Consider the following 27041-nt stretch of genomic DNA (forward strand, 5'->3'; position numbering starts at 1 on the left):
TGGAAAGATCTCTTTTGCTGCTAAGGAGGTTGATGTCACTGAATGGAACGGAGACATCCTTGCAGTGGGTGTTACTGAGAAAGACTTGGCTAAGGATGGGAAATCGGGATTTGAGAATCCGATTTTGAAAAAGATTGACTCCAAGTTGGGTGGTTTGTTAGCTGAAGCGTCTCTGAAGAGGATTTCTCAGGCAAAGCTGGCCAATCAACGGTTCTTAGAATTACCGGCCTTGGGTCGAAGAGGATTGGCTTGATTGGGCTTGGACAGTCCACTTCCACTACCGCAGCTTTAAGACTTTTTGGTGAGGCTGTTGCAGCTGCTGCAAAGTCTGCTCAAGCAAGCAATGTCGCCGTTGTTCTCGCCTCTTCTGAAGGACTTTCTAAAGAAACAAAGCTCAGCACTGCTTATGCAATCGCCACTGGTATGCAATATGGATACCCCGGCCCTTGGTAAGTCTGGACCGGGCTGGATCTGGGAGAAGAAGCTTAGTATGCAGGAGATGTTCCTCCGGTATAATTTTGGAGGGAGCTTGTAAATCTCCTGCTAATGTGTCACACCAGGTTCGTTTGAAACTATTGTTCTTGTGTGTGTTTCTTAGTTTTCATTGTTCATTGCTGTAATTCACAGTGAAGGAGTTCTCTAACAATGCTTTATGAGGTTACCTCAGGGGTGTTGGCAGAAGAGGCATCAAAGATTGCTCTGAATATAGGATGTTTTACTGCTAAAAATTGAATGCTGAACAATGTAAGGAATTGAAAATGGGATCCTATCTGTGTGTGCAGATCAGAAAATCCCCACATTTATCCATCTATGTTATAAACCCCAAGTACTTCAATGTAGTGGATTGGTTGAGGGTTGATTTTGACAGGTATTTTTTTATCTTCTTTTTTTTTATTTTTTAATGTATAGTAGAGAGTGTTGAATCTGATATGTGATTTCCTATGTGTTTATCCATGGTTTTGATTGTGTCGTAATTTTTAGTTATGATGTTAATGTCATATACAAGAAATCTATGATATGGGGTGTAATATTTCTTCGTTTCTTTTTCTTTGGATTGTCTTTACCAGCATGGCATAGAAATCATTGTATGTATAGTGTTCTTGTGAAATTCTGCCATGTATTCTTATTGGATTTCACGAAGCAGTTTATACTTTTCCTTGCTCTTACATACATATTTCTTCATCTGTGTGTTATTAGTGGTGGCTACAACATCAAGACTGGACCTGGCTGTTCAATTGAACTCATGAAATTTGATATGGGTGGTTCAGCTGCCGTTTTGGGTGCAGCGAAAGCTCTTGGTCAAATCAAACCTCTTGGAGTTGAGGTCAGTAATTTATGTCATTGTTCATGAATTTTTCCCCTTTGTAAAGAATGAAATTCAATTGATTGATTTGCACATAGTTTCATTTGTACAAAACTAAAGGAATTTTTTTTATCTCATTTCTTATTTAACACTATCGAGTTTTCTATTGCATTCCATATTGCATATGAAATTTCATTCTAGTTTCTTTTGGAATGTTTAGTTTGGAGTTGCTGGTGAATATTGTGAGTTACTGCATTTTGTGGTACAATTGCTAATTATGATTAATAATTCATGCTATGCCCAAATTTAAAGTCCTGCATATGCAGGTTCATTTTGTAGTTGCAGCTTGTGAGAATATGATTAGTGGAAAAGGTATGAGGCCTGGAGACATTGTCACAGCTTCAAATGGAAAGACTATAGAGGTGAGGGTTTATTCGGTTATAATCACAACTTACTGTACACGTTATTGGAACGTAGCATTTGTTACATTTTGATCCTGTTTCAACCATTACATTGCAGTCTTCTCATCTTTTCCCTCCAGAAATCATATATTTCTTATATTGAGAACATTTTTGGTGCTTCTTGAATGTTTAATTTTAATATTGGATGCAATGTATTGGTCACTTGAATTATCGTATAGCAAACCTATTGTAGAAATATTTGGTACAAATAAATATGTGTAAAACTGGAAATCAATGATTAGAGATTTTGGCCTCTAGGATCAATATAATTAAACATGTTGTAGTAGTTTTATTATTTGTTTATTATAATATTACCATTTGAGATAATTTACTAAGAATTTGATGTTGGGTTTCTTTTGTAGGTTAACAACACTGATGCGGAGGGTAGGCTTACCTTGGCAGATGCTCTGGTATATGCTTGTAACCAAGGTGTTGAGAAGGTATGAAACTCTGCATTTACCTCTTTCTATCCCTATAATCTCCCCATGATTCATACAGATTAGGTTAATTGCCCCAACTGGATGGTCTGCTTAATATTCATCGGTTGGTAGATTTGGTTATTTATTATTTTCTCTAATAAGAGTTAGAGAAAACATTAGAAGCTTTTTCTAACTTGTATGTAAGCTCAGTTGCTCAAATACTCAATTATTTGGAGTATACAATTGCAATTCCTTAAGTATATGTGTATACTTTGGTTTTAGAATTGTGCTAACAGGTTGATCAACTATTCTTCAGATTGTTGACCTGGCAACTTTAACTGGGGCATGTGTGGTTGCTCTTGGACCCTCAATTGCAGGTAATTTTGATCTAAAGTACCATTATATTGTGTATGTATGGGTTTGCTTTATTTTCTTATTGATCCTATATCAAGAGTTGCTAGTGGAAACCATAAAAAGGTCAAATTTTTAGTTGGCATTGAAAGCGCCATGTTATTTTGGGGCAAGAATTCATCTGATACTATTTCAACTGTTGCTTTTGAAGGTATCTTTACACCCAGTGATGAGCTGGCAAAAGAAGTTGTTGAAGCCTCTGAGGTGAGTGGGGAGAAACTATGGAGGATGCCATTAGAAGATAGTTACTGGGAGTCGATGAAATCAGGAGTCGCTGATATGGTTAACACTGGTGGTCGACAAGGCGGTGCTATTACTGCCGCCCTTTTCCTAAAACAGGTATGTATGATGTGTCTAATCATATAGAATCTTGTTATTCTCTTAATATTACTCCATAAACTTATTGGGAAATTGCTACCAACAACTGCTATTTGCAGTTTGTTGATGAAAAGGTTCAATGGATGCATATCGACTTGGCCGGTCCGGTATGGAACGAGAAGAAACGTTCAGCAACAGGATTCGGTGTTGCTACTTTAGTAGAATGGGTTTTGAAAAATGCCTCTCAAAAGTGAACTGATAATTGATATCTTCAAATCTTGTTATATGGTGAGTGAATTAGAGAGGATGAGATAAATGCATCTTGTGGTGTTCTTGGTTCAATGGGTTTGGTTTTATGAATAAGGTATTTAGGGGGAATGTAAAAGGGGGTCAGAGGAGGAGGCATATTTCATTGTATTCAAACTTTTTTTCTGTTTTTGACTTAGTTCAGAATTCCATTAGTTTCTTGGCAGTTTGGTTTTATTTTTCCTACCGGCCATTTGTGATTCTTACATCTCCATTACAGTGTCCTCAAGTGAAATTGGTGCATTATGCATATGCCATAAACAGCACCATGTGCAGTACTTTGAAATAAGGGAAGTAACTTTGCTCTGTCATTAGACTTAGACTGAATCCCTAGCCCTGTACTGCATTTGATAAAAAAAAAACTAAAAAATAAAATAAAATAAAGGAAAGATAAATAAAGGAAAAAGGAATACTCTTAGGTTTTTTTGTTTATTTAATGTCTTTTACATTTCTTTTATATTTGCCAGTTTTGGTATACTAACAAAGTAACAACACATTCCTTTAAAATTGAACTAACAATGAAGGTTAAAACTTGCTAATGCATCATTAATTCATTATTATTTCACAAAATTAAGAAATTTAATAAATTTAAAAATTATAACTTCACAGATATAAATACAAGCAAGTTCTCTTACATTAAAATGGGCAAAGACTCTCTTACATTAAAATGGGCAAAGACGGCAAACCGTTAAGATCTAATAAGTATATTTCACCCTAGTAAATATTAGATGAAATGTTGTAGTTAGCTCTCTAATTTTCTTTTTCTTTCCCTTTTAATTTTTGATCCACCAACAAAGAACCTATAAGGGTAATTATTTAGATAAGAAAAATACCTACACACTATTATCACCTAATTAAGCTTTATGAACCCAAAAATGAATTTACTTTAATTGAAAAATTCATTTGATTATATCAAGTACGGATTATTATCACAGTAGAACTGGAATTAATAAGATAGGCGTTATTATAGATTCAACACAAATATTCGATCCATAATGATTTTTAAGAAAATTCACACTAAATGAAAATTTTCAAATGAAGCTTTTTCTAATCTTCTTGTTATATTTTTTACAAATTGGGAAACCATAGTATAGTGAACGCTATTTTATGGAACATTAACAAAAGTGAAGAGAACTCGTTTGGATTAGTCTAAAAGTTAGTTCATTGGTCTTTTTAAATAAGTATCAGGATTTGAATTTCGCGGTCAATAACAAACTATTAAATAGAACTCCAATTTACGAATGATTAGTCTTTGGTATGTCCGGTTGAAGATACCACGGAACCAAAAAAAAATCAAAAGCTAAGAGAACAGAAAGTGAGAAACAGCTTCCTTATGTAAAACCTTGGACCATGTTGCTTCCTTAGATATACTTCACTTACAGTTTAGTTTAAGTCTCCTTTCACTTGCACTTCAAACTTTCACACACAAACCTCTCTCTTCTCTTCTCTTTTCCTCTCTTTCACACCAAACCAAATAAACAGCAGAAAAAAGGGCCCATAAAAAAAGAAAAAAATAATTCCTTTTTTTTTGGGGCGTGTTATTTGCTGAAAGCTTGCCTCCATCTATGACTGTCTGTAACCATGACAGACAACAGTAAAATATATAATAGAACGACGACAACCTGTCCTTTTGTGGGTTCTCTCTTTTGATTCCTTCCTTTTTCATTTTGATTTCAATCCAATAACTATTGAACTAAATAGAGGAGAACACAGAGTCATACAGAGAAAGTGAAGTGAAAAAAGAGAGAGAGAGAGAGAAAAGAATGAGTGTTTCTTTGACTGTGATGACCTTCAATCTGCATGATGATCAAGCAGAAGATAGTCCCAATTCGTGGAGAAGAGGAGGGACTTATGTATTAGTGTAATCACAAGTTACTCTCCCATCATCCTTTGTACCCAGCAAGGTTCTTACTTCTACCTGTGTTCCTTTTGTGGGTCTTATCTTTTCATCTGGGTTGCCTAAAAATGCTTCCTTTTACTGTGATTTGATCTGGGTTTTGGTGGATCCTTGTGGATGAAGCTGCCTTTTGATATCTATCATTTGCTAACATAACTACATAAGTGCAAATGCTTTCAATATTGATGCTTTGATTTGAAGATTTCTGCTTTGCTTCAGCATTATTGCTCTTTGCCTACTTGAAGATTGTTGATCTGCTTGCTTTATTTGTATATAAATAATGTATTTTGATTAGTTTTCTCCCCAGTTTATTGATTTTGATCCCCTTGTCTGTTTTGATTTTGCATCTGGAATCAGGAGTGAAGACACAATTGGACTTTCTTCAACAGGGTTTGCCAGGTATTTGAATGAGTTCTCTTCAGCTTATGAAATCTTTATTTTATAAGTTCTCAGATTTACTCCATGTGTAATCTGGTCACCATAATTTTCTATATTAATTTTGACATAAACAGAAATGTATGTGCCATAGCCCATGGGCCATATGGCCTATGCATTGTTAATAAATTGTATTATATGATAATGGATATGAAGAGAAATTTCTCAATAAGAGCTGTTATCAGTAATGCCATATGAAATCTGCTAAAATAACAAGATGAGAAAACTTTATAATTGAGACCAGATGAGACCTGAATTTTGTTCTTGATATCATTACTCTGCTTCTAAAAAAATTACAAAGGTTATGATCAGTTTGGGATATCTCGGAAGGGGCCCCAAGACACTACAGATGAACATTGTACCATCTTCTATGATAAGGAAAAGGTATGAGTTCATTAACTTTATTTATTTATTTTTTTCAATTCAACTGGCTGGAGAACTGATTCTTTTATCTTCTCAAATGTAGGTAGAGCTTCTGGAAGGTGGAACATTTTGGTTGTCTGAGTCTCCATCTGTACCTGGAAGCATGTCATGGGGTTCTGAAGTTCCTTGCATTGCAACATGGGCTATATCCTTGTTATTCTGAAAATAAATTATTACTTTTTATTCAAACTTCAGTTTACTCATGTTGAGAAATCTTTGAAACATTTGGTTCTTTGACATTATGTCCACACATTTCAACTTAAAGGAGTTGAGCCACCAGGATTCTCATTTCAGATAGTAAATACAAACATGGATCAGTTCAGTCCTCGTGCCCGTCGGCGAAGTGCCTTACTCACATGGCAGCACATTGCATCCTTACCACCTAGTCTCCCAGTTGTGTACTGTGGAGGATTTAATACACAAAAAGAATCAACTACCGGACGCTTTCTTCTTGGAAGATCTAGGTATTGTCTTATTATGCAAGTTTTCAAGTTCTTACCATATTACTATTGTTAGCTTGAGTTCATCTTTCCAGCAATGCATGGTGCAACTATCTTTGCATTCATTCATTCATTCATGTTTGTTTACTCTTAATGAGTGCAGAGAGCATGGTGTAGTTGGGGATATGAGGGACGCATGGCCTAGCGCCCGTGTAAGGAAAAATGTTTCTCTAATCCGCACTTATCATGGATTCAAGGGTACTGTATGTGTTTTTACACTTCCATTCAGTTATAGGAGAATGATATGGCTGTAAAATTAGTATGTTAATTGGTGTTATCTTGTGCTGTCAGGTGACAAACAGGGAGCACTTGAATTCCTCAAGTTAATATTAAGAGCACTCTGCCTCTGCTGGGATCGCCAGACGCAGGATCTTCACATTGATTGGATCCTTTTCAGAGGTAGATCTCTGATTCCTGTTTCATGTGAGGTGGTGAATGATAATATTGATGGGTACTATCCATCTTCTCATTTTCCCATATTTGCTGAGTTCATGCTTCCTCGCACCGTAAGGATGCTAGAATCGCCTGTACAAGAGGATAACTAAAACTTGGCTTCTTTCTATACCTGGATTCCCACCGGCTGCGCCTCTTTTCGTCCTTGTAGCTACAACCCCCATGAATATGTCTTGTAGTTATATTGCCGGGGTTGCGATATTGAAGTATACTTTATGGACCTCTGAAAAATGTGGACAAAACAAATCATTATGAGCAGCATTTGTCGGCTGAAATCTGCCTCCAAGTGAGGATAATGTATTGTGCAAAGTTCAATTTTCTTGTCAACTTAAGTGGTTCATGCTATTTCTTTCTCAAGATGTACTTTGAAATACCACATAAGAAACATATGATATTTATTATTGATGATCTTTGACATTGAGGGGGTGCTGTGTTGCTAATAACTGCTAAAGATTATGAGTAACAAGTTAAAACTTTTGGATATCACTTGATAAATTACATAAAGGAATCAAACATGGAAGGTGGAAGTAGTGTTTGCACACTTGAACGGTGCCTCACTCAATGAGATAATGACAAATATCACAGATTATTCCTTTGGTGGTGAAATTTAAATAAAATTTTTTTATCTAGATGACATGTTTTAACATTCTTTTAATGAGTTATGTTACATATTTTTTAAAAAAAAAAACATAATCAGAACTTTAAAAAATAAAAAATGAGATCATAGACATCCAAGTCAACATCAAATTTTTATTCTTGTATCCTTGGTTGTCCAATTTCTATTTGAGTATAGTTTAATAGACGTGTTCCCACAGCTAATCACATGAATATTATTATTGGATGTTGAGTTGTTGACTTTGACTTGGAAGTCTTGTGATTAAGTGAGTAATAATAATCACAGAACCATAGACAGAGGTGTTGGTAACAATGGCAAGAGGAACTCTCCTTCCTCAACTATGCATCTCACTCTGCACTTTTGTTCTGCTCTTTGCTTACCATGCTTCATGTTTTTACCTCTTTGATGTTGCACCTCAAGACTTCCACAAGGTTACTCCCTTTCTTTTCTTTGGAGTTTGGATCTTCAAATTTGTATTCTTTTCAACAATTATTAATTCATTTTCTCTTTGGTGAATCTTGGGTCAGATGAATCTTAGGTAGTCTTAGTTTTATAGGTCTCTCTACCTTTGTTGACTTTGGATATTCTTGTACTATTGTAGTGCATCAATGCTTTAAATTTTCAATACATATGAAGAAGTTCTGAATTGTTCATGGCTATTTAAGAATCATTTCCATTCTATCTTGCAAAGCATCCAAACTTGTCAAAGAAATGGTGATAATTTTTCTTAATCATGATATTGATATCATTGGTGGCAGGGTGATCCATTGATGGTGAAAGTGAAGGAACTGACTTCCACAAAAACACATCTTCCATACTCTTACTACTCACTGCCTTATTGTCATCCAGATCAGGTTGTTGACTCTGCAGAGACACTTGGGGAAGTTCTTCAGGGTGAACTCATTCAAAACTCTCCCTATCTGGTTGGTTCAAGTTTTGGTTGCACAGCTTGTAACTTTCAATCGTTTGTTTACCATATTCAACTAGTAAAGCATTGAAACAATTTTTTTATGCTTTCAGTTTATGATGAGAGAACCACAGAAATGCAAGATTGTGTGTCGTATAGTTCTCGACACGAAAACAGCGAAAGAATTCAAGGAAAAGATAGAGGACGAGTATCTTGTGAACATGTGAGGAATTGATTGCCTGAATCATGATCAAACTTTATTTCATTTATGTCTTTGTTACAAGATGATAGATAATCTTTCCTTGCATTCTTGCAGGATTTTGGACAATCTTCCCTTGGTTAGAGGAATATCATTTCCCGATGAATCTTCCATTCTGTATAGGCACGGCTTCCACATTGGTTTTAAAGGATGGTATGCCGGAGTAAGTACATGCTCGCCGACCATTCATTATTTTTAGATCATGGATCTGATTGACAAGCACTCAATTGTTGGCAGAGCAAGGAGGAGAAGTATTTTATCCGGAACCACTTAACTTTTGTAGTGAAGTATCATGAAGATCCAATAAAGAACTTGTCAAAGATTGTAGGCTTCGAGGTCAAACCTTTCAGGTTGTATTATAATTCTTCTTTACTTGCTGATATAAATATCATGGTTAATAAGTTGGTAAATTGTAAATAGTTCTATGAATTCAGTGTGAAGCATGAATATCATGGAATATGGACTCACTTAACCACCTGTGGTGAACCAAATACATATGAATCACCTCAAGAGGTTAAAGACAGGAATGAAATCATTTTTACATATGATGTTGAGTTTGAGGTTAGTCAGTAATCAGTGATCACCATCAATCATATATAGTAACTGCTGTCTTCTTCTTCTATTGATTGCATCAAGTTTTAATTTTCTTTGCAGGCCAGTGATCTGAAACGGGAATTTCACTCGGATATGTATCTTCCAAAGGTTGGTGACTGGTTTTGGACTGTTAAGTCCTTGACAATTGTACTATTCCTATCTGGCATGGTGGCCATGATAATGCTGCGGACAATTTACCGCGACATCTCAAAGTACAATCAGTTACAGACACAAGAAGAAGCACAGGAAGAGACAGGGTGGAAAGTAGTCCATGGTGATGTGTTTAGGCCTCCATCAAACTCAGACTTACTCTGTGTATATGTTGGAACAGGAGTTCAGTTATTCGGAACAGTTCTTGTCACAGTGGTCTTGGCTGCTCTTGGAATTCTATCTCCCTCAAACGGAAGGAGATTGATCAGATTAATGCTGTTCCACTGGATACTTATGGGGCCAGTAGCTGGATACACTTCGGTGCGCCTCTATAAGAAGTTCGACGGGACAGAATGGAAAAGAATCACTCTCAGCACAGCTTTGATGTTTCCAGCTACTGCATTTGCTTTATTCTTTTTGCTGAATGCTCTTGTTTGGTTCCAAGGATCTTCCAGGGCCATGCCATTGGGAACAATGTTGCTTCTTGTTTTCTTATTGTTTGGAATCTCAGTGCCACTTGCCTTCATTGGTGGCTATGCTGGTTTTAGAAAGCCGGCGATGGAGGATCCTGTAAGGACACGCAAGATAGCTAGGCAGATACCGGAGCAGCCTTGGTACAAGAACCAAGTCCTCTCTATTCTCATTGGAGGCTTTCTCCCATTCGCTGCAGTCTTTATCGAGTTTTTCTTCATTCTTGTATCAATCTGGTATTTTGAGTTTCATCACATATACAGCTTCTTGTCCATCATGTTTGCGATCCTCATTGTTACTTGTGCTGAGGTCTCCATCGTCCAATGCTACTTCCAGCTGCGTAGCGAAGACTACCACTGGTGGTGGAGATCATACCTGACTTCAGCTTCCTCTGCACTCTACCTTTTCCTATATGCTGTTTATTTCTTGTTCTTCAAGACTGAAATCACAAAACCAGCATCTCTAGTCTTGTATTTTGGGTACATGCTGCTGCTTTCATATGCTTTCTCTGTGTTGACCGGCGCTATCGGTTTCTGCACATGCTTCAGCTTCACAAGGCTCATCTATTCATCAGTTAAATTTGACTAATGTTTGCCCATGTAAACTTTCTGTATCATATATTGTACTCTTACTTACAGTGGGTTCCTTCTGTGTTGTTGTAGCTTTTTCCCCCCGGAAGATTTTCATTAATTAGAATCATACACCTACCAGATACATAGATATATGAAAATGAAAGCAGAATGTTACTAAACCTACAATTATAACTAATGAAAACTATACAGCTATAGAAAGTCCAGAATTTGCAGCAACACAAAATCACTGCAATAGTCTGATACTCTATTCATAATGGTTTTACGTTGTGTTATAACTGCAATATCCCCGCAAATAATTGGACATTTGGACAGAAAATACTAAAATAGCTTCTTAATATTGTCAATTACAAAAGTGAGACAGAACCATAAGTCCATAAGCATATCACTTCCATGACATACAAACAGACAAATAAGACGGAGTGAGCAGCCTTCGGTTCTGCCAACCAATAACATGATAAATTATAAATAGTATTGAGAACAATACACTTGCATCATTTTACATGCTCTGTGGCAAGCCTAATATGACAAAGTTGGTTTAATATTTAATTTACATACCACAGTAGTTACAACTCTTGCAACCCTCACAACCCAAAACGGAATACAATTGTATAATACATAGCTTTTGATCTATCTTCACAAGTTTCAATCATTATGGTCTATGTGAACAAGCATTTCAAGAGAGTCATATATGAAATGTTAGTCTGCATCTGCTGTAAAATCAGGTTCTGGTGGTTTCTGTAGTTTCACCAACTCCCTGGCAGTCCTGGCATTTCGATTGCGTTGTACGCCTCGAAGAGTGTGCGCAGCAAATTTTGAGGCTAACAAGGCAGCACCGAGGCTGTATGAAGTGCCACCAGCATTGTTTTGAGTTCCTTCTGACTCATCGGGATCTTCTTCCTTCTGGCGAAGCTTCATAAGTTTCTTTTTAGAATATCGGCGCCACGCTGCTTGAATAAAGCACGCAGCCCAAGTCCTCCATTGTTGGGAGTAAAAACGGAAAGTGTGCTGCACCTGTCTACTGTGAAGGCGCCTAAACTGACTGGCTACAAACTTTAACTCATCAGCAGTTAAGGCAAAAGCTTCTACCTCAGTCAGTGCCTTAACTGTTCTAGTAGAAGATGGGAGATTAGAGCCAGATCTGGGATCCAGTGCCCAGGTCAAGAGTTCCTCACCACAGAAGTCAGCCTCTTTTAGAAAACCACGGTTGAAAAATCCACTTCTCCCACCATCTGTAGTGACACTCTCAAGGCGACCTCGTATGATGAAAAGCATCTCATCAACTGGATCTCCTTCGCGGACAATGTATGTATTCTCTGTAAATAAACATGGTTTCAGTCTCTCACATATGGCATCAAGCAATCTCTCATCCATACTCTCAAATAGAGGAACCTACAAATACATAAGAAGCAATTAACAAACTAACATTTCAAGAGCGGGGAAAGAAGACAGCGATGAAGAGAAAAAGAAAGAAAGACATGTTAGGATGCTCGACCACAATTGGCAAACTAATCTGAGAGACCAAATCCAAACGATCTCAGGAAGGCATAACATGGTTAATGTCTTAAGGAACTCAAAATGCAAATCATTACAGCCACAGAGAGGGTATACTTAATTTTTTAGCTATGGTTAGTTAGCTGTAAATAACAAAACCACAGGTTAGTTCGTGCCGCTATAAATTTTTGGTCTCATTTAAGTATATAATTTTTTGGTTGTTTATCTGTCAACCTTTTAGTAAAAGGTTTAGGATAGAGGAGGTGTTCTGCAAAACGTTTAGTGTTAGACAGCATACCCTCCTCACTAAAGCTAGACAAAGATGTCGCTTAATATCCCTTCGCAGATCCTTTGGTAGACTCTGAACCAAGTTTTCTTCATCTACACCACGTGTTGCCAACCACTTATATTGATCATAACGTCTCACACGCTCTCTAAGATCTTGTGGAAGCAAGCGATGATGCATCCACTGTTCTGAATCACGCCTTTTCACCCTCATTTCCTCAAGCCTAATGGTAAGAGACTGAAGATATGTCTGTAACCATAGGAAAACACAGAAAACTCAGTCTCAATTACACAATGTACCTCCTCGCTTTGAGGACATAAATTCAAAGCTATTAATATACGGCCAAAATATGATAAACAGAAACGACATTTAGAACCAAAAAAAAATATCTTGTGCGCTCTCTGCAAATATTGTAGCTTATGTGACATGTAATGGTGTATTTGCTCTAACTTGATGTAAAAGAACCACAATAGTTCTTAGATCTTTCTTAACACAAACATGAAGTCATCAGGATGAATACTGATATTTAATACAATTCTGGAAAGATTCATTAATTTTTAACTATACTCTTTTTGTGCAATAATTGTACATGCTTTAGCTAACACAAAAAGACAAGTGGCAAAGGATATCTTTCTCAATTTAATATATATCACATCAGATGCCCCCTACAGCTGCCCTTACAAGTAAATAGTAACTAGACAACTATTTAGAGGTTAGCCACTCCTACATAAATTAATTCATAGAATTTAATCCCACTCATAAAATTCAATGGCTCAATGCCATTTAATTACTCAAATGTTGATAAACATTATATTTAATGTTGGGTACTAAAACTATTCAACTAGCCAGCACATTTGACCCAGACAAAAGCATACTCCCAGCAATTTTTCATTTACATACATGAATCTAAATTATTTAAGTATACCTGCATGTTGCCAATCAGAAGTGCAAAGAGAATGAGTCCAGCAATAGCTAGTGCTATAGAAAATATAACCTCACCAGGATAGGTGCTAGTTTGAAGCCCCTGACCAAGTGTACTGCAGTGAAGTCAACAAAACAGTGATGAGCATTGAAGAGAGAAGAATATGAGTTTTAAACCCAAAATACAACTATAACCAACAGTTTTTTCTATCCAATTGATCAAAATTAATACATTCTCTTCACAAACAACTAGTAGAGATAGAATAATCAATCCAAAAATGCATGCTTATGGAAACAACTCAGTTCAGAGAAAACACACATTATAATGTCCACGGGAAATAAAATAATCACCTCAGATTCTGGAGCCCCCACCATAAACAGTAACAGTATTTGGAGAAGAAATTCTTAGATGATGAAACAATATCAGATGTCAAAGCTTGGTTAAAAATTCCATAATCAAAAGGTGGATTGTCCCCATCTGCAGCACATTTTAACTTAAGAGTACTGTCACTTATATTCTTCCAGGCAGCATAACCTACCATGTTTTGGTTGCCACAATACAGGAAGTTTTTGTTGCAATCATTGCGGCAAGCCTTCTGCCAGCAAAAGTCGTTGCGTTCAATTGCTAACAAGTACCAAAATGCTCCAACTATCTGCAAATAACCAAAATAATTTGTAGGAAAAGTTGATGCACTAAGCTAGATAGAAAAATAATAGCATAACCGTTGAGATTGTAACAAACAAACAACAACAACAACAAAGCTAGAAAGCCTTATCCCACTAGGTGGGGTCGGCAACATGGATCAAACAATGCCATTGTGCCCTATCATGTCCTGAGTTAAATAGAACAAGGCAACGGAGACTAACAGAATTAGAACATCTCAAAAAGAAAATAAGAACTTACATGACTGGCAAGCATATATAGCAGCAAGTAATATGCAGCACCAGCCCACGCGGTTTCAGCAAAGACACCAGCTGTTCTTTTAAGTTCTGAAGTTAATGGAACCATTCGGAAAAATCTGGGAACATACTGAAACAAGACAATGAACAGCAAGGCCTGCTTTGTTGGAAGTACATCTGAACCGTTTGACCTCAGAAGAAATCTCCAAACCACAATCTGAACACCCAAAAAAAAGAGGAGAAAAGTAAACAAATTAAGAAGTTGCAAATTTCAGCATAATATTAAACATATGAATAATTATATATAGCCCAAAGTCAAGGCAGGATTAACGATTGTATACTCCTTGCATCCACCAAAATGAGAGGTAAATATGTCTACAGCTAAACACACACAGAGACTCTATATGTGTGACACCTGGTGCATCTAACAAGAAATTAGAACTAAATAACTAATCCAAAATGCAGGAAGAGATGAAGATTATTTAAATCATGAGCTACAGCTTTTGCAGGAATTCATTCTTTTGTACAAATATAAGCATAGATGTGCAAAGGGATTGAAGAGTTTTACTGTATCAGTGGTATTGTTTGCCTATCGGCCTTCATTCTCAGAGTAAGTACCCAAAAGAAAAGAGGGAGCAGATTCCCCACAAATCCTTCTTTTTAAAAAAAAAAAAAATCCAAACAAAAACAAAAGCAAGGAGAGCAAAGCATCCAATATATTGTTTTATGCCAACCTAGAGTGAAAATTAACAGAGTTGAACACAATATTGACACAAAAAGGATCATATCAACCTGTGGTAAGGGAAATACAGATAGGAAATCAATGATGAAATATCGCTGCAAGTAACGCTTGGCTATCTGTGCCGGATCTATGACCAGCTCACCCCGTCCAAAGACACGAGATGATGGAGCAATATATGCAGTACGAAATTGGAGTGCCATGTGTATAAGATAGAAAGCATCAATGACTGTCCTTAAGGTTGTAGCTATAACTGCCAACTTTCGGTCTATGCCAACACAGTGTGCTTGATCATCAATGACAGGAAGATAAAAGAACAGCGGATCCACAGACACGGCCAAAATGCATGAGATAAGAGAAAGTTTATTCCATAAGAGCAAAAATTTGTCTTGAGGATCAAATATCTTCTTTTCAGACACTTTAAGATCTTCCGGAAACACTGCCTTAGATACCCCAAATCCAAGTGATCGGCCAATTGATTTCAGCCCTTCAGATCCCTTTCTCATTCCTCTTTTAAAGGACCTAGAGGTTGTGCAGCTTCCATGACCACTATTGCTTAATTTATCAATACTAAATCCAGAATTTTTAACTCCAGCATCAGTAGATGAAGATAGTCTAGAATCAAAGACTTCCAACCTAGAATAAATTAACACAATGCACAGAAATAGATCATATTCCTCTGAAACTGAAATAAAGCATTTACATAATCATAAAAACGAGTGTGAAGATCCATTATAGTTTAGGGAAACAGATGGATAAAAAAACAAAGATATAAAGGATGTTTTACAATATCATATGCAGTTATGCACTTATTAAGGTCACTATGAGTTGTACATTAAAAAATTGCAAATAGTTTAACACTAAGAAAGGTACAACAATAAGATTTATGCTATGAAATTTCAATTTAACAGTGTCCAGCATTGGGAGTCAGACTCCGATTTCTATAACATTTATTTGGATAGCCATCTTGGATTATCCTTAATAGCATATTCAGTCACACATGACAGATATTGCAAATAGTTAATTGGTTATATATCTTTCCATACTTCACAGGTGAGAAAGGAAACTGAACATAATGAACCCATAAATTACATCAAACGAACACAAATTATCTTTCCAATCATTTAAGTTTATTCTAGAGATAAGGGGTGAAATTTAAATTTGCCACTACCCAATTCATTGTCTTGGAAAAAATTTAACAAGAACAGGTGAAGTTGCATGTAAAGTAACAAAATGTAGATACCTGTAAAGTTTGTCCTGCTGGCTACCCATGTATTGTGACTTGTAACCAGCGTCAAACATCTTTCAACAGTGAATCACATGTGCATAATCTGCACACAAACAAAAACAAAATTCAAAGAATGCCCAGTAGTCTTAACTCTTAACAATACTATTTTGCTTTAAACAAGCTGGGATTCCTAACTTTCACCTGAAGCCTTAAGATATGTACTGGTGAAATTTCCGTTTCAAAATACATAGTATCAAGAACTGACATCATATACATATATAGAAAGCAAATGAACTACTTTACCCTTGCTAGCTCTACATCTTTGACAGTAGTTAGTATAAGCCTATAAGGATAAAAAAATGTATAATAAACTATCCATTTTCAGTAAGTCATGAATTAAGCATCTATTTCCAACTCACTCCAAAACCAAATTCCTATAACTAGAAAAATCAAATCCGTTCAATTAAATCAAAATAAATCATATCCAAAATTTTCCGATATTATTTAATAATACATTCTTCGTTACATATCTCGTTTACCAAAAGAAAAAACCACCATTGTAGTTTGGATCAATAATCCTCGTAAATTCTCCCCCTTCCTCAGCCACCCCTAATTCCACTATTCATAAACCCACCAAGTCAAATCAATGAATAATCTGAAAAAAAAAAAAAAAAAATTCCTCCGCCTTCACCCTTAAAAAACCGATTTCACAAAGCTGATTACTACTCGGTTATATTTATACCCTTCTAATATAACAAATGACAGAGAAAAGGGGGAAAAAAGAAAAGAATAAGAATAGGTAATTGGTAGGGTTAACTATTGCTGAAACTCAACTTCAACTGTAACTGTAACAGTAAAAGCTGAAGTTCCGATGTCAGTCTCCGTATACCAAATCCAATTTCCGGCGACATGCAACGATTGGAAGCGAATCTATAGTCTAACGCTGATTCCGTAAAAGATGGAAGCGAATAACAAAGAAGTGGGAACAAACCTTGAAGAGAAAGAAGGTGGGAAGTTGCGGTGCGGCAAGTGGAATTGAAAGGAAAAGGATGAAGAAGGAGTTAACGGCGTCGGAAATTGTGAATCTCGGATTGATTACGTCAGCATGATTGAGTTGTGAAGCAGAAGAGAGAGAGAAGAGAGAGAGGAGCGCGCCAAAGAAGAGAAAAGAGGAAGGAGGGTGGAAACTGGAAATGCAAAGTCAATAAACGGACAAAAACGTGACCATCACGACCAGAAGAAATCTAATAAAAATTAAAAAGTAATATTAATGATAGAAGTAAAACTGAATTTTTTTCCATAATAAATTATGAAAAATATTTATTTTTACCAAATTTAGTTTTCAACTTTATTTACCGAAATATACGTTTTTCTTTTGTATTTTTGCTTTTACTATTATAATTTTTTGGGTTCATGGTAACTATTATCATCGTTTCTAAAAAATATATAAATATACTGGAATAAATCATATTTAATAAAAAAAAAATTAATTATAAATTAAAAAAATAACTATTTTTTAAAAATAAAATACAACTTATTATTCCTGAAAACTAGGTTTGGTGAAAATAAATATTTTTTATTATTTATTATGAAAAAAAATACAGTTAAAACCTCTTCAAGTGAAAATTAATATGCAATTTTTATATGAAGTTTTTGGTGACTATATGAAGGCATTTTTTAATTAAAGATAGGGAGACTTGAACCCATAATTTTTGAGATGAGTATAGAAAACTTATGTTATTTGAGTTATAATTTATTCGCATGACTATATGAAGTTAATAGTTAAGATTTATTAGATAGTAATTTAGTTAAATATATTAAATTATTTAATTATTTTTAATTAATAATTTTATATAAAAATAATTATATGTGAATATTTTTATATAATTATTTAAATTATAATTTAATAAATTTAATTAAATTATTTTTAACAAATTTTTAATTATTAATTTTATATAAAAATAAATTATATATAAATTTTTACCAATATTAATATCTTTATATTTATTGTTTTAAAAAATAATTTTAGATTTGATTATAATTAACTTTAATATATCGATAATATAAAATATTTCATATAATTATTTAATTAATTTATGTATTTGAATAAATTTTTAATAATAATTTTAAAAATTATTTAATTTTGTTAATGTGATAATTCTCACAATTTATTATGCATATAAAATGTTTTTAGATGACATAAAAATTAAACTCTTATTAGATAATATAATTCATGTTTTGCTTTGATAGTTGTGGATATATATAGCTAGGTTACAACTCATACATAGCACATTTCCATCCGTACAATACAACAATTGATGTTCACATTCCACACATCATAATAACAATGGATAAGAATTAAAAAGCTGAATTTTTATATTTATTCACAATTAGTATTGATTATTAATACATGTCCGTATACAACAATTTCAAAATAATACTACAAAATTGAAATAATAATAACAATGAAGGTAATTAATTAAGTAGCACAAGTGCATATATATGATGAAGCTGATTTATTTAATTTACATATAGTATCAGCTTCAAGGGTGTATGAGATATTGAAACTAAAAAAAAAAATTAAATTTGTCTTATTTAATATTCATTAATTTTAATAATAATTAATAAAATATAATTTAACTTCTGGGACGAGTGTTTTCTGGAGTGGACATGCCAGTAGCAACCTTAGCAACATCCATGGCTGATGCTTCAGGCTTCTTATGTGAGTATAACACAAAGTAACCTAAAACAACCGTTGCTGCAAACCCACCAAGGGCCATTTTCATTGGACAATATGGTAACTTCTTAGTTTGGTGAAGCACTTCTGTTGTATGTAACTTTGCCGATGATGATGTTGATGAACAATGTTCTTTATTCACTGCCTCTGCTCTTGCCATGTTCACTTTCCCTTGTTCTACCATTTTTTCTTTTGCTTATTATATTATTGTTTTGATGTTTGTGCTTTGATTTGATTTTATAGGTATTTATATATATATGCTTGTGTTGAAGAAAGAGAAGTTGTGTATGTACATGATTGGAGTGGTAACAAGGAATACAAGGCGAAAAATAAGTGAGTTGGGTATAAATGGAGCATCTTGAATAATTGGAGTGTTTGATATATAGTTGACTTTTTGTGTGGTTGACCTTCAAGAATTGCTTGATGCCACTAATAAATAAAGGTCATCACGTCTAAGGAGACTCACCATGTAATCATTGTTTGACCTTAGTTTTCTAAGTGGTCGTGAAATAAATAATCATCCTTTCCTTGGTGAGTGTATGATATATAATTACTTAATTACAATGCAAGTACTTATTATTGCTTAGTTGATCTAACATTAAATTTGAATGACAATAGGAGAGATTATAGAAATAAAACTTTTTATCTCACATTATTAGTCCAATTTTGTGCTGGGTAGTAAATTTAATCGTCAATCATTTTTTTTTTATTAAGAATAAGAAAAGTATAGGTAGACAATAAAAATATTAAACAATGTGAAAATTTGATATATCGAATATTCAATTCACTAAGTGTGCGGATGGTTATTTTAATATTAAGATTTAGATGGATAATTTGAGGTGTAATATGTTTTTACTTTATTAGGCCAATTTTAAAACCTATTATTCATTTTGTTCACAAAAACTATTGTCCACCTAGCAGAGTCCGAAAGATTAACTTGAACACACTTTTTTAATATATAGCATACATGTCATCCTTAAAATTCCAACAACTCTTCCTAAGTGCAAACTTTTGAGTTTTGATGTCAAAACACAACCATTTCCCAAAAAAATAAACCAAAATAAGATGTAATATATAAACCCTATAGATAACACCACAATAATAAACTAACTTAGCTTAGTCGAGTCCGCGTAAATAAATATTGGGGGTTCGAATCCCACCTTATGCATACAGCAACCTATTGACGATAAATCCTTAAATAAAATTTAGTTCCGCGACGGATTAATCATTAATCTCTCACGCCGTAGGATATCGTGAACAACCGAAAAAAAAAAAAAAGATAACACAATAATAGCTCAAATAACGATGAAGAACAGCATGACCAATGAAACTTCGAAACCCATGATGAATCCGGCAGGTGGAGTGCGAGCAAGAGCACCTTGATTACTTGACAGTGGCGCCGCCGGCGAGGGCGAGGGAGGCAGGGGCAGTGAATGATTAGGAGAAGTTGGTTGGTGGTGGTGAATGGCAGACATAACAACCACTGCAAGCTTCAAACCCATGTGGCAATGAGATTCTTGTCCACTTATGAAGTGAATTGGACCTGAACTCCTCAAAATCACTTTGGTATTCCCATCGTTGAATCTCTGGTGATCATCTCCAACCCTCTCACAACTTTCATAGTCCTCCTCAGGCACCATTTGCACCGATTCTGTCATGTTGTCGTATTTGAATACTATATGCATGCAATTAAGTTTTTGGAATAAGTTATTTCTCAACTCATACATAAAAAAAAAGGTGGAAACTCAGGCGCAGTGGACTTCATGTGAAGTTGATATCTGAGAGCCGTTAGATGATTTGACTGATTTGACTAAATTTTCATCTAACGGCTCTCAAATATCAACTTCACGTGAAATCGACTGCCCCTAAGTTTCCACCTAAAAAAAATGCCTTGCACACTTAGTTGTAAGTTGTAACTTGTAATGCAAGTATGGTGAACGTTCACATGCAGTTATTTTCATGTGAAGTTCATAATTGAGAACAGATAAATGATAATTTAGTCAAACTTATCAAATTATCTAACGATTCTCAAATATTAATTTCACATAGAGATTGTAATGTAATAGTAGTTGCTTACTGAGGGCATCACCGATTTTGAAGCGGTGGGTGCCAGCCCACCGGTTGAGAAAATCTGGTGATGGAAGTGGAACCTTCCAAGAATCTTCACTGCCTCCAACCAAAAATTCTCTGCCTTCAGAGTTGAAAATTAGTAGCAACAATGTCGTTGACATCATGATGATCAAGAAGAATAATGGAAATGGAGATACATTTTGTATGGAAGCCATTGATGAATGTTAGGATATCTGTGTGTGAGAGAGGAAGCAATAATGGCCACTTAAATAGTAAGGTTTCCAGTGCTTTATAGTCTTTTTATTTCTCGTTGTAGCTCTTATGTATAATATATTAAACTTGGAGTTATTGAAGTGATAGAAGAATGCAATTAATTTATACTATACTATATACTATATCAATAATATTTGAAAGACAAAAAAAATCAGTTCAAAGAACTCAAAGTTATCTTATTTAGCATTCATTAATTATTATTAGAATAATTAGACAATTTTAGATGTAATAAATATGTAATTATGGATGTTATGTTATAAGAGAATTTTAGATATTGTTTTCCTAGCATGACTAATATATATATATATATATATATATAACTAATTTCTGTTTTGAATAATTGAGATTAGGAGAATAATAAAATATGGGATGAATGAAAACCAGAATGAGCATGGACAAATGAATAGCTGGGCAGGCGAGTGAGACATATCATGCCTTGAGTTTTAACTTTTGAAGACTTTAAAGAAGGCAATGTTGTAGCTTTTGGCAATGTTGTAGGATGGAAAGGGAGAAAATGGAAAATGAAGAGGTGGAACTGTTTTTTGGTTCAGAACAAGAGCCAAATAGGTGTCGGGTCTCTGTCACATCTTCACACTTGTGACTTCCTTTTCTGGCTAATCAGAATCCTAAATTGCACATGTACACACACGATCAAACACTACTTCCACAGGGTAAACTAATCATCAGAAATTGCGCGTTCTGCCACAATTTACAAGCCTAATTTAAGTTTTAACGTATTATTGGGGACGGATGCCAAATGCCAAATACGAGATTCTGATTCTCCTCTATGCTATTCAGGTCTCACATTATTATAAATTTCTAATGTCGGAAATTTACACCAAAATGATTAAGCTGCACGCCTCGTACTCATACGACATTCTCTCCATAAATTTTCGGGATATCGTACAAGTTGAGGCATCTACTCTTCACCTAAATTTTGTATTGATGATATATAAACTTGCGTTTATTTATTCCCATTAATGATTGATGATATGTTAAGTTTTTCGAAACAGAATTTCTTGATAGCGAAGAAAGCTTTAGCACATCACACGATATATGTACCAAAAAAACGACAAAGATTTCCTCAAGGTGGAAAGAGGGAAGAAGGTTTCCATTACAAGCAATTCAAAGTGCCTCCGAAGTCGGCTACACACACGGTTTTGCTTACATAGTAGTAACAGGAATCAAGGGGGGATAGGGATAGGATAACAACAAACACAGACATGCATATGACAAGAGAAGTGAACAGCTTGCAGGCGAAATAACAGTGTTATCCTCTCACTTAAGGAGGGTCTTCACAATTGATTTAACATTCAGTTTCTTAAGATCGGTATAGGACTGTCCGCAACCCACAAACATGACCGGAGCTCCAGATATGTATACCATAGAGAGCGCAGCTCCAACCTGACACAAGGAAACATAAGTTAACAGACGGAACATTCCCAAATACGATCCAAAGGCCCAATGCTAATTTCATTTCCTTGCAATATTACAACACACACCTTATCATCAATGGTGTCAAACTTTGTGAGCAAGATCCCATCTATTAATCTGGGTGTGGAAGAAGTAGAAAGGTCTGCCAATTTCTGCAACCAAATAGCTGGGTTCAATAACTAGATAAACAAAAATAGAAGGGGGAAAACGAAAGAACTTCACTTGACAAAAGTATTAAAGATATAGAATTGAACCTGATTGAACTTCGAAAGCTGATCAACAGCATCATTACCAACCAGTGCTTCTCCGACAAATAGAACCAGGTCAGGATTGTTGAGGTATATGAGCTTTGAAAGTGCTCTCATCAGTGGTTCATTGTCCTGAAAACCAACAGTAACATATTAGCAGTGACTCAATTGTACATTAATGGTCTCATGCCATCAATGAAGATTATTTTCCCATGATAAAAGTAACCGCATACCTGCATACGACCAGCGGTATCAACCAGAACCACATCAGAACCATTACGTGAAGCTTCCTGAATTGCTTCTTTTGCCACAACAGCAGGATCTTTCTCATAACCCTTCTCGAATATAGGGATCTGGAAATGGAAATTGTAAGATAATATGCTTCCAATGAAGAATGCATGGATACACTTTTGAGTAGTTAAAATAAAAATAAACCTCAAGTCTGCGTGCATGGGTCCGCAGCTGCTCAACAGCCCCTGACCGAAATGTATCACATGCAGCCATCATGACACTGACGTTGTGTTGCTGAAGCCAGTACGCAACCTACACGGTGGAACAAATAGTACTTCCCATCAGGTTAAACACAACCCCAACATATAGAATCTTAAATAAATTGAAGGAAAAAGATTATTCTCCTTCACCTTAGCCAGATTAGTAGATTTTCCAACTCCATTAACTCCAACAAATACAACAACATATGGTTTCCTTTGCTCCTTGGCAGCATGCACATCCCTCAATATGTCAATAGAGCGTCTAGGGGTTAAAATACGCACAAGGGCTTCTTCCATTGCAGCCTGTATTGATTTTGAACCATAGCATCAGCACATACCTTATAATACAACAACAACAACAACAACTGCCTTATCCCACTAGGTCGGGTCGGCTACATAGATTAAATAACGCCAATGCGCCCTATCATGTATCATGTCTACAGTGAGAATTAAGGGAGAGACTGGATCATACATACCTAAGGTATCCTTATAATAATTTAAAAAAAAAGAAAAAGGTCAGAATTAAGGGAGAGAACTGGATCATACATGCACTGTTGAAGATATCCTTGTAAATGAAGCTAGCTTCTTTCCTTCAAGACTTGCTGCCACTGATTCACATAGTTTCTCCGCTATTTCCTCAGCCTAAAAGTGATGGCAGTGTAGAAAAAAATTAGCCAATTTCATAGAGCAAAAGTAGCTTAATATAAACCACTTATTAGATATGCAAGAGGAAACAAAAACAGGGTCCATAACAGATGCATACCACATTCTTGGTCATCAGCCTATCCTTCAGAGCTTTCAAAGCTGGTTCCAAGTCTGACTTCTCCAAATTTGCTTTCCCAGCAATACTGAGAACAAGGAAGTGCAGCAATATGTAATTAGTCACTCTCAATTACCGCAAATTATACCAACAAAAATTTATGCAACTTACGCTTAAAAAAAAGTGAACCTAAAACAAAAAACATCATGCTCACAACTTTAAACACACAATCAACTAACTTTGCTGCCCGAAGTTCCCACCCAAGCTTCTCCTAGTGAACTACAGTATGGATATGGATCTCATCATTTCATATTAAATTTCTCTCTGTAATTCTAAATTTTCCTTCTCTTCTCTCTATAGCTATGCAATTTGCTCCTATGTAACACTTATAAAATGAGTTCCTGATGAGACAAAGTACAAAATCTTCACATACAAAGTTAAATAACGAATGTATATCTAAATATCAATTTTCAGGAATTCATACGGCAAAGCATCCATGCAACCCCATAAGGTACACTACATCTCATTCTAGCAACATATTCAAACAACTTAATACAATTCTAAACAGAGCAAGCAAAATTCCGCCACAATACAAAGATCAAGTTCAATAGTTGAGCAATCTTACCTCTGGAACATAGAGGAAAACCAGCCCTTCTTCTTAGCATCAGGCTTACTGTTCTTCCCAGTGTCATCACCATCCTCCTCCTCTTCATCCTCGCTATCGCTGCTAACAACTTCATCCTTATCCATCATACTCTCCCCTTGCTCTTTAGCCAGAAAATCAACTTTCCTATCCCCACCATCATCAGCCCCATGATCTGTAAAATCCAGTTTGGTCTCAGGGGTCGAATCATCCCAAACCCTATTCTTCTTCACTGCCTTCTTTGGAGGCTCCGCCTTGGAAGGACCCTTGGCAGAAACAGCACCATCACCTCCCTTCTTCCCATTCCCACCTTTGGACCTAAGCTTTTGAAGCCTATTTACATCAAAAGCCCCAAGATTGGAGCTCTCATTCTCCTTACCATTCACACTACTACCTTTCAAGTTAGTCTCTTTAACTACAACAAAATTATCATTAGTGTGTCCATTCTCCAATCTACCCCCTTTCTTCCTATCACCATCACCATCTCCATCACCACCACTGCTCTTCTTCTTACCACCACCACCACCTTCGGATCCAACCTTGTGCCCTAACCCCTGCTTCTTGCTGTTGCTATTCCCACCGCCACCGGCGACGGTCCTCCCAACAGGATTCGCCTTCTTGAGATCCTCAGCTCGTGCCTCAGCCTCCGCCTTCAGCTGGCGGAAAATCTCGTCAAAATCTCGGTACTCCGTCCTCTTCTCGTCGTAGATCTGCGAGAATTCGCGCTTGACGGCGGCGAGAAGATCGTCGACATAAAGGAGGTGGAGAATCCGCTGGTAGACCGCAACAAAAACAAGCCCTAGATCGTTGTGGAAGGTCCACTTGAGGGAGTAAGAAGCTCCAGGTGCATCGTAGTTGTAGCTGGCGTCACCGGATCGCTCTTCCAACAAACAAGATCGAATCAAGGTGTCGATCGGAGAACCCTTGAGGGCGTTACCGAGCTCCCTGCATGTCCACAGGATCAAGCCTCCCCTCGTAAATATCAACAACTGCTCCAACATCTTCTTCGATCGCGATTACGATCCTGCAGGAAATTCGAAACCTGGAAAATTTTCAGCTTAAGGAAACGAATCTAAATCTAATAACGCAGATAATAATAATAATAATAATAATAATAATAATAATAATAATAATAATAATAATCATGAAATTGAAAAGTAAGCTCTTCGAATCAATCAAGCAATACCTAATATTTTTCTCGATTTTTTCTTTTTCTTTTGGGTTTGAATAGGTTAGGTTTTTGGAGAAAAATTAAAAAACGTAAAATAAATTAAGACTAGACAAGGGTGAAGGGGAAGAGGGAGGTTTACAGTTATAGTTACGGACGGTGGAAAATGACACGTGTTAGATTTAAGGTGGGGTGAGGTGGAAACCGCGCACGCCGTCATTTATTACTAGTTTGAAGCTTTTGGTCAAACCCACTTCTTCTACTTCTTTCTCCTTTCCCTTCTTAAAAAGGTCAAATCAATACGGAATTTTGCCTTTTATCCATTATTTAATATTTAATATTTAATGTCTATATATTATAGTTAAGAAAAAAAATAGAAAAAGAAAAGAGTTTGATTTCTTATACAATTCTTAAAATATAATCAATGACTTGTTAGAAATTGTACAGGATGTATCTTGAGAGATGGATTGGGAATTTACGAATTGGGACAGATGTCAGATCTTTTTATTGGATAATGGAGGGAGATATTTGTAAAGATACTCTAATATTCAAGTTAAAATGTATTTGAGAGGTATAAGGTGTGTAGGGTAAATGTCATATCTGGAGGGAGCCTGAAACTTTCCTTTATATACGTGATGGTGAGTGTCTTATCTTATCTGTATCTGGCTAAGATAAGAGAGTCTTTTGATTTTTTTTTTTGTCAGTAAATTGTACAACTCCCAATCCTAGGTATTCTAATGGATTGGACAACTCCTAATTCTAAGTACACAACACACCTACACACTTCTCACACTTTTATCACATTTTTTTCTCAATTGCAATCTCTAGGATTTGAACCCTAGACCTTTGAATTTGAACGTTGGTTAGGAACTCTAATAGGCCGATTTTGGACTTTCTAAAAGAGCGGTGTAGTTTAGACTCAAATAACCGGTTTTAAAGACTATTCCAGATATAAGATAGCTGTGGGTCGAGTCCATAACAGAAATGAATATTTACAAAAAAAAAAGTTATTATTATCAATAATGTATTAGACACTTACTTAAACTCCTTAGTTAGGAAATAATTCATTTGGTTTCTAGAAAATAAAACGAAAAAGATATTACTAATTAAGATAGAATAAGTTGACAATTTTGATG

At 35.6% G+C, this 27041-nt stretch overlaps 6 protein-coding genes and 1 pseudogene across 7 annotated transcripts in view; 4 read left to right on the top strand and 3 right to left on the bottom strand.

The window, feature by feature from the left end:
• LOC140176287 (transmembrane 9 superfamily member 10-like) overlaps positions 1-253 on the top strand; it is a 2342-nt gene extending 2089 nt beyond the window's left edge. The window contains exon 4 of the mRNA XM_072206232.1: positions 8-253. Within this exon, the coding sequence (XP_072062333.1) occupies positions 8-253 (246 nt within the window). The remainder of the gene's footprint in view (positions 1-7) is intronic.
• A 90-nt stretch (positions 254-343) lies between these two features.
• On the top strand, positions 344-3384 carry LOC112723434 (leucine aminopeptidase 2, chloroplastic). The gene is given in 12 exon segments (XM_072207984.1): positions 344-451; positions 454-499; positions 502-548; positions 658-724; positions 727-771; positions 774-826; positions 1142-1324; positions 1630-1725; positions 2127-2204; positions 2500-2560; positions 2746-2933; positions 3032-3384. Coding segments are annotated over 12 exon segments (1107 nt in total). The 3' UTR covers positions 3167-3384.
• A 1455-nt stretch (positions 3385-4839) lies between these two features.
• Positions 4840-7347, top strand: LOC112723438 (uncharacterized; annotated as a pseudogene).
• A 369-nt stretch (positions 7348-7716) lies between these two features.
• Positions 7717-10619, top strand: LOC112723437 (transmembrane 9 superfamily member 10). The gene is made up of 7 exons (XM_025774819.3): positions 7717-7973; positions 8301-8465; positions 8563-8672; positions 8766-8871; positions 8946-9058; positions 9143-9269; positions 9363-10619. The coding sequence occupies exons 1-7, from the start codon at positions 7854-7856 to the stop codon at positions 10509-10511; spliced, it is 1890 nt and encodes a 629-aa protein (XP_025630604.1). The 5' UTR covers positions 7717-7853; the 3' UTR covers positions 10512-10619.
• A 200-nt stretch (positions 10620-10819) lies between these two features.
• On the bottom strand, positions 10820-17318 carry LOC112723435 (probable cyclic nucleotide-gated ion channel 5). The gene is made up of 8 exons (XM_025774816.3): positions 17073-17318; positions 16097-16184; positions 14907-15489; positions 14119-14331; positions 13566-13867; positions 13219-13330; positions 12306-12542; positions 10820-11905 (listed from the first exon to the last, which is right to left on the bottom strand). The coding sequence occupies exons 2-8, from the start codon at positions 16153-16155 to the stop codon at positions 11213-11215; spliced, it is 2199 nt and encodes a 732-aa protein (XP_025630601.1). The 5' UTR covers positions 16156-16184; positions 17073-17318; the 3' UTR covers positions 10820-11212.
• Positions 17319-19750: 2432 nt separating this feature from the next.
• LOC112723441 (early nodulin-16-like) lies at positions 19751-21244 on the bottom strand. Its single transcript, XM_025774820.3, has 2 exons — positions 20896-21244; positions 19751-20493 (listed from the first exon to the last, which is right to left on the bottom strand). The coding sequence occupies exons 1-2, from the start codon at positions 21101-21103 to the stop codon at positions 20114-20116; spliced, it is 588 nt and encodes a 195-aa protein (XP_025630605.1). The 5' UTR covers positions 21104-21244; the 3' UTR covers positions 19751-20113.
• A 996-nt stretch (positions 21245-22240) lies between these two features.
• On the bottom strand, positions 22241-26184 carry LOC112723436 (uncharacterized). Of its 2 annotated transcripts, none has more exons than XM_025774817.3 (10): positions 25924-26184; positions 24720-25779; positions 24098-24182; positions 23881-23976; positions 23485-23637; positions 23279-23386; positions 23077-23196; positions 22850-22975; positions 22664-22747; positions 22241-22565 (listed from the first exon to the last, which is right to left on the bottom strand). In XM_025774817.3, the coding sequence occupies exons 2-10, from the start codon at positions 25736-25738 to the stop codon at positions 22440-22442; spliced, it is 1917 nt and encodes a 638-aa protein (XP_025630602.1). In that variant the 5' UTR covers positions 25739-25779; positions 25924-26184; the 3' UTR covers positions 22241-22439. The 2 variants fall into 2 exon arrangements, with proteins under 2 accessions (XP_025630602.1, XP_025630603.1); XM_025774818.3 differs by having other exon boundaries at positions 24720-25761; positions 25924-26154.
• Positions 26185-27041: the final 857 nt, after the last annotated feature.

Source organism: Arachis hypogaea, chromosome 11 (assembly GCF_003086295.3).
Source record: "Arachis hypogaea cultivar Tifrunner chromosome 11, arahy.Tifrunner.gnm2.J5K5, whole genome shotgun sequence".
Taxonomy (NCBI): Eukaryota; Viridiplantae; Streptophyta; class Magnoliopsida; order Fabales; family Fabaceae; genus Arachis; species Arachis hypogaea.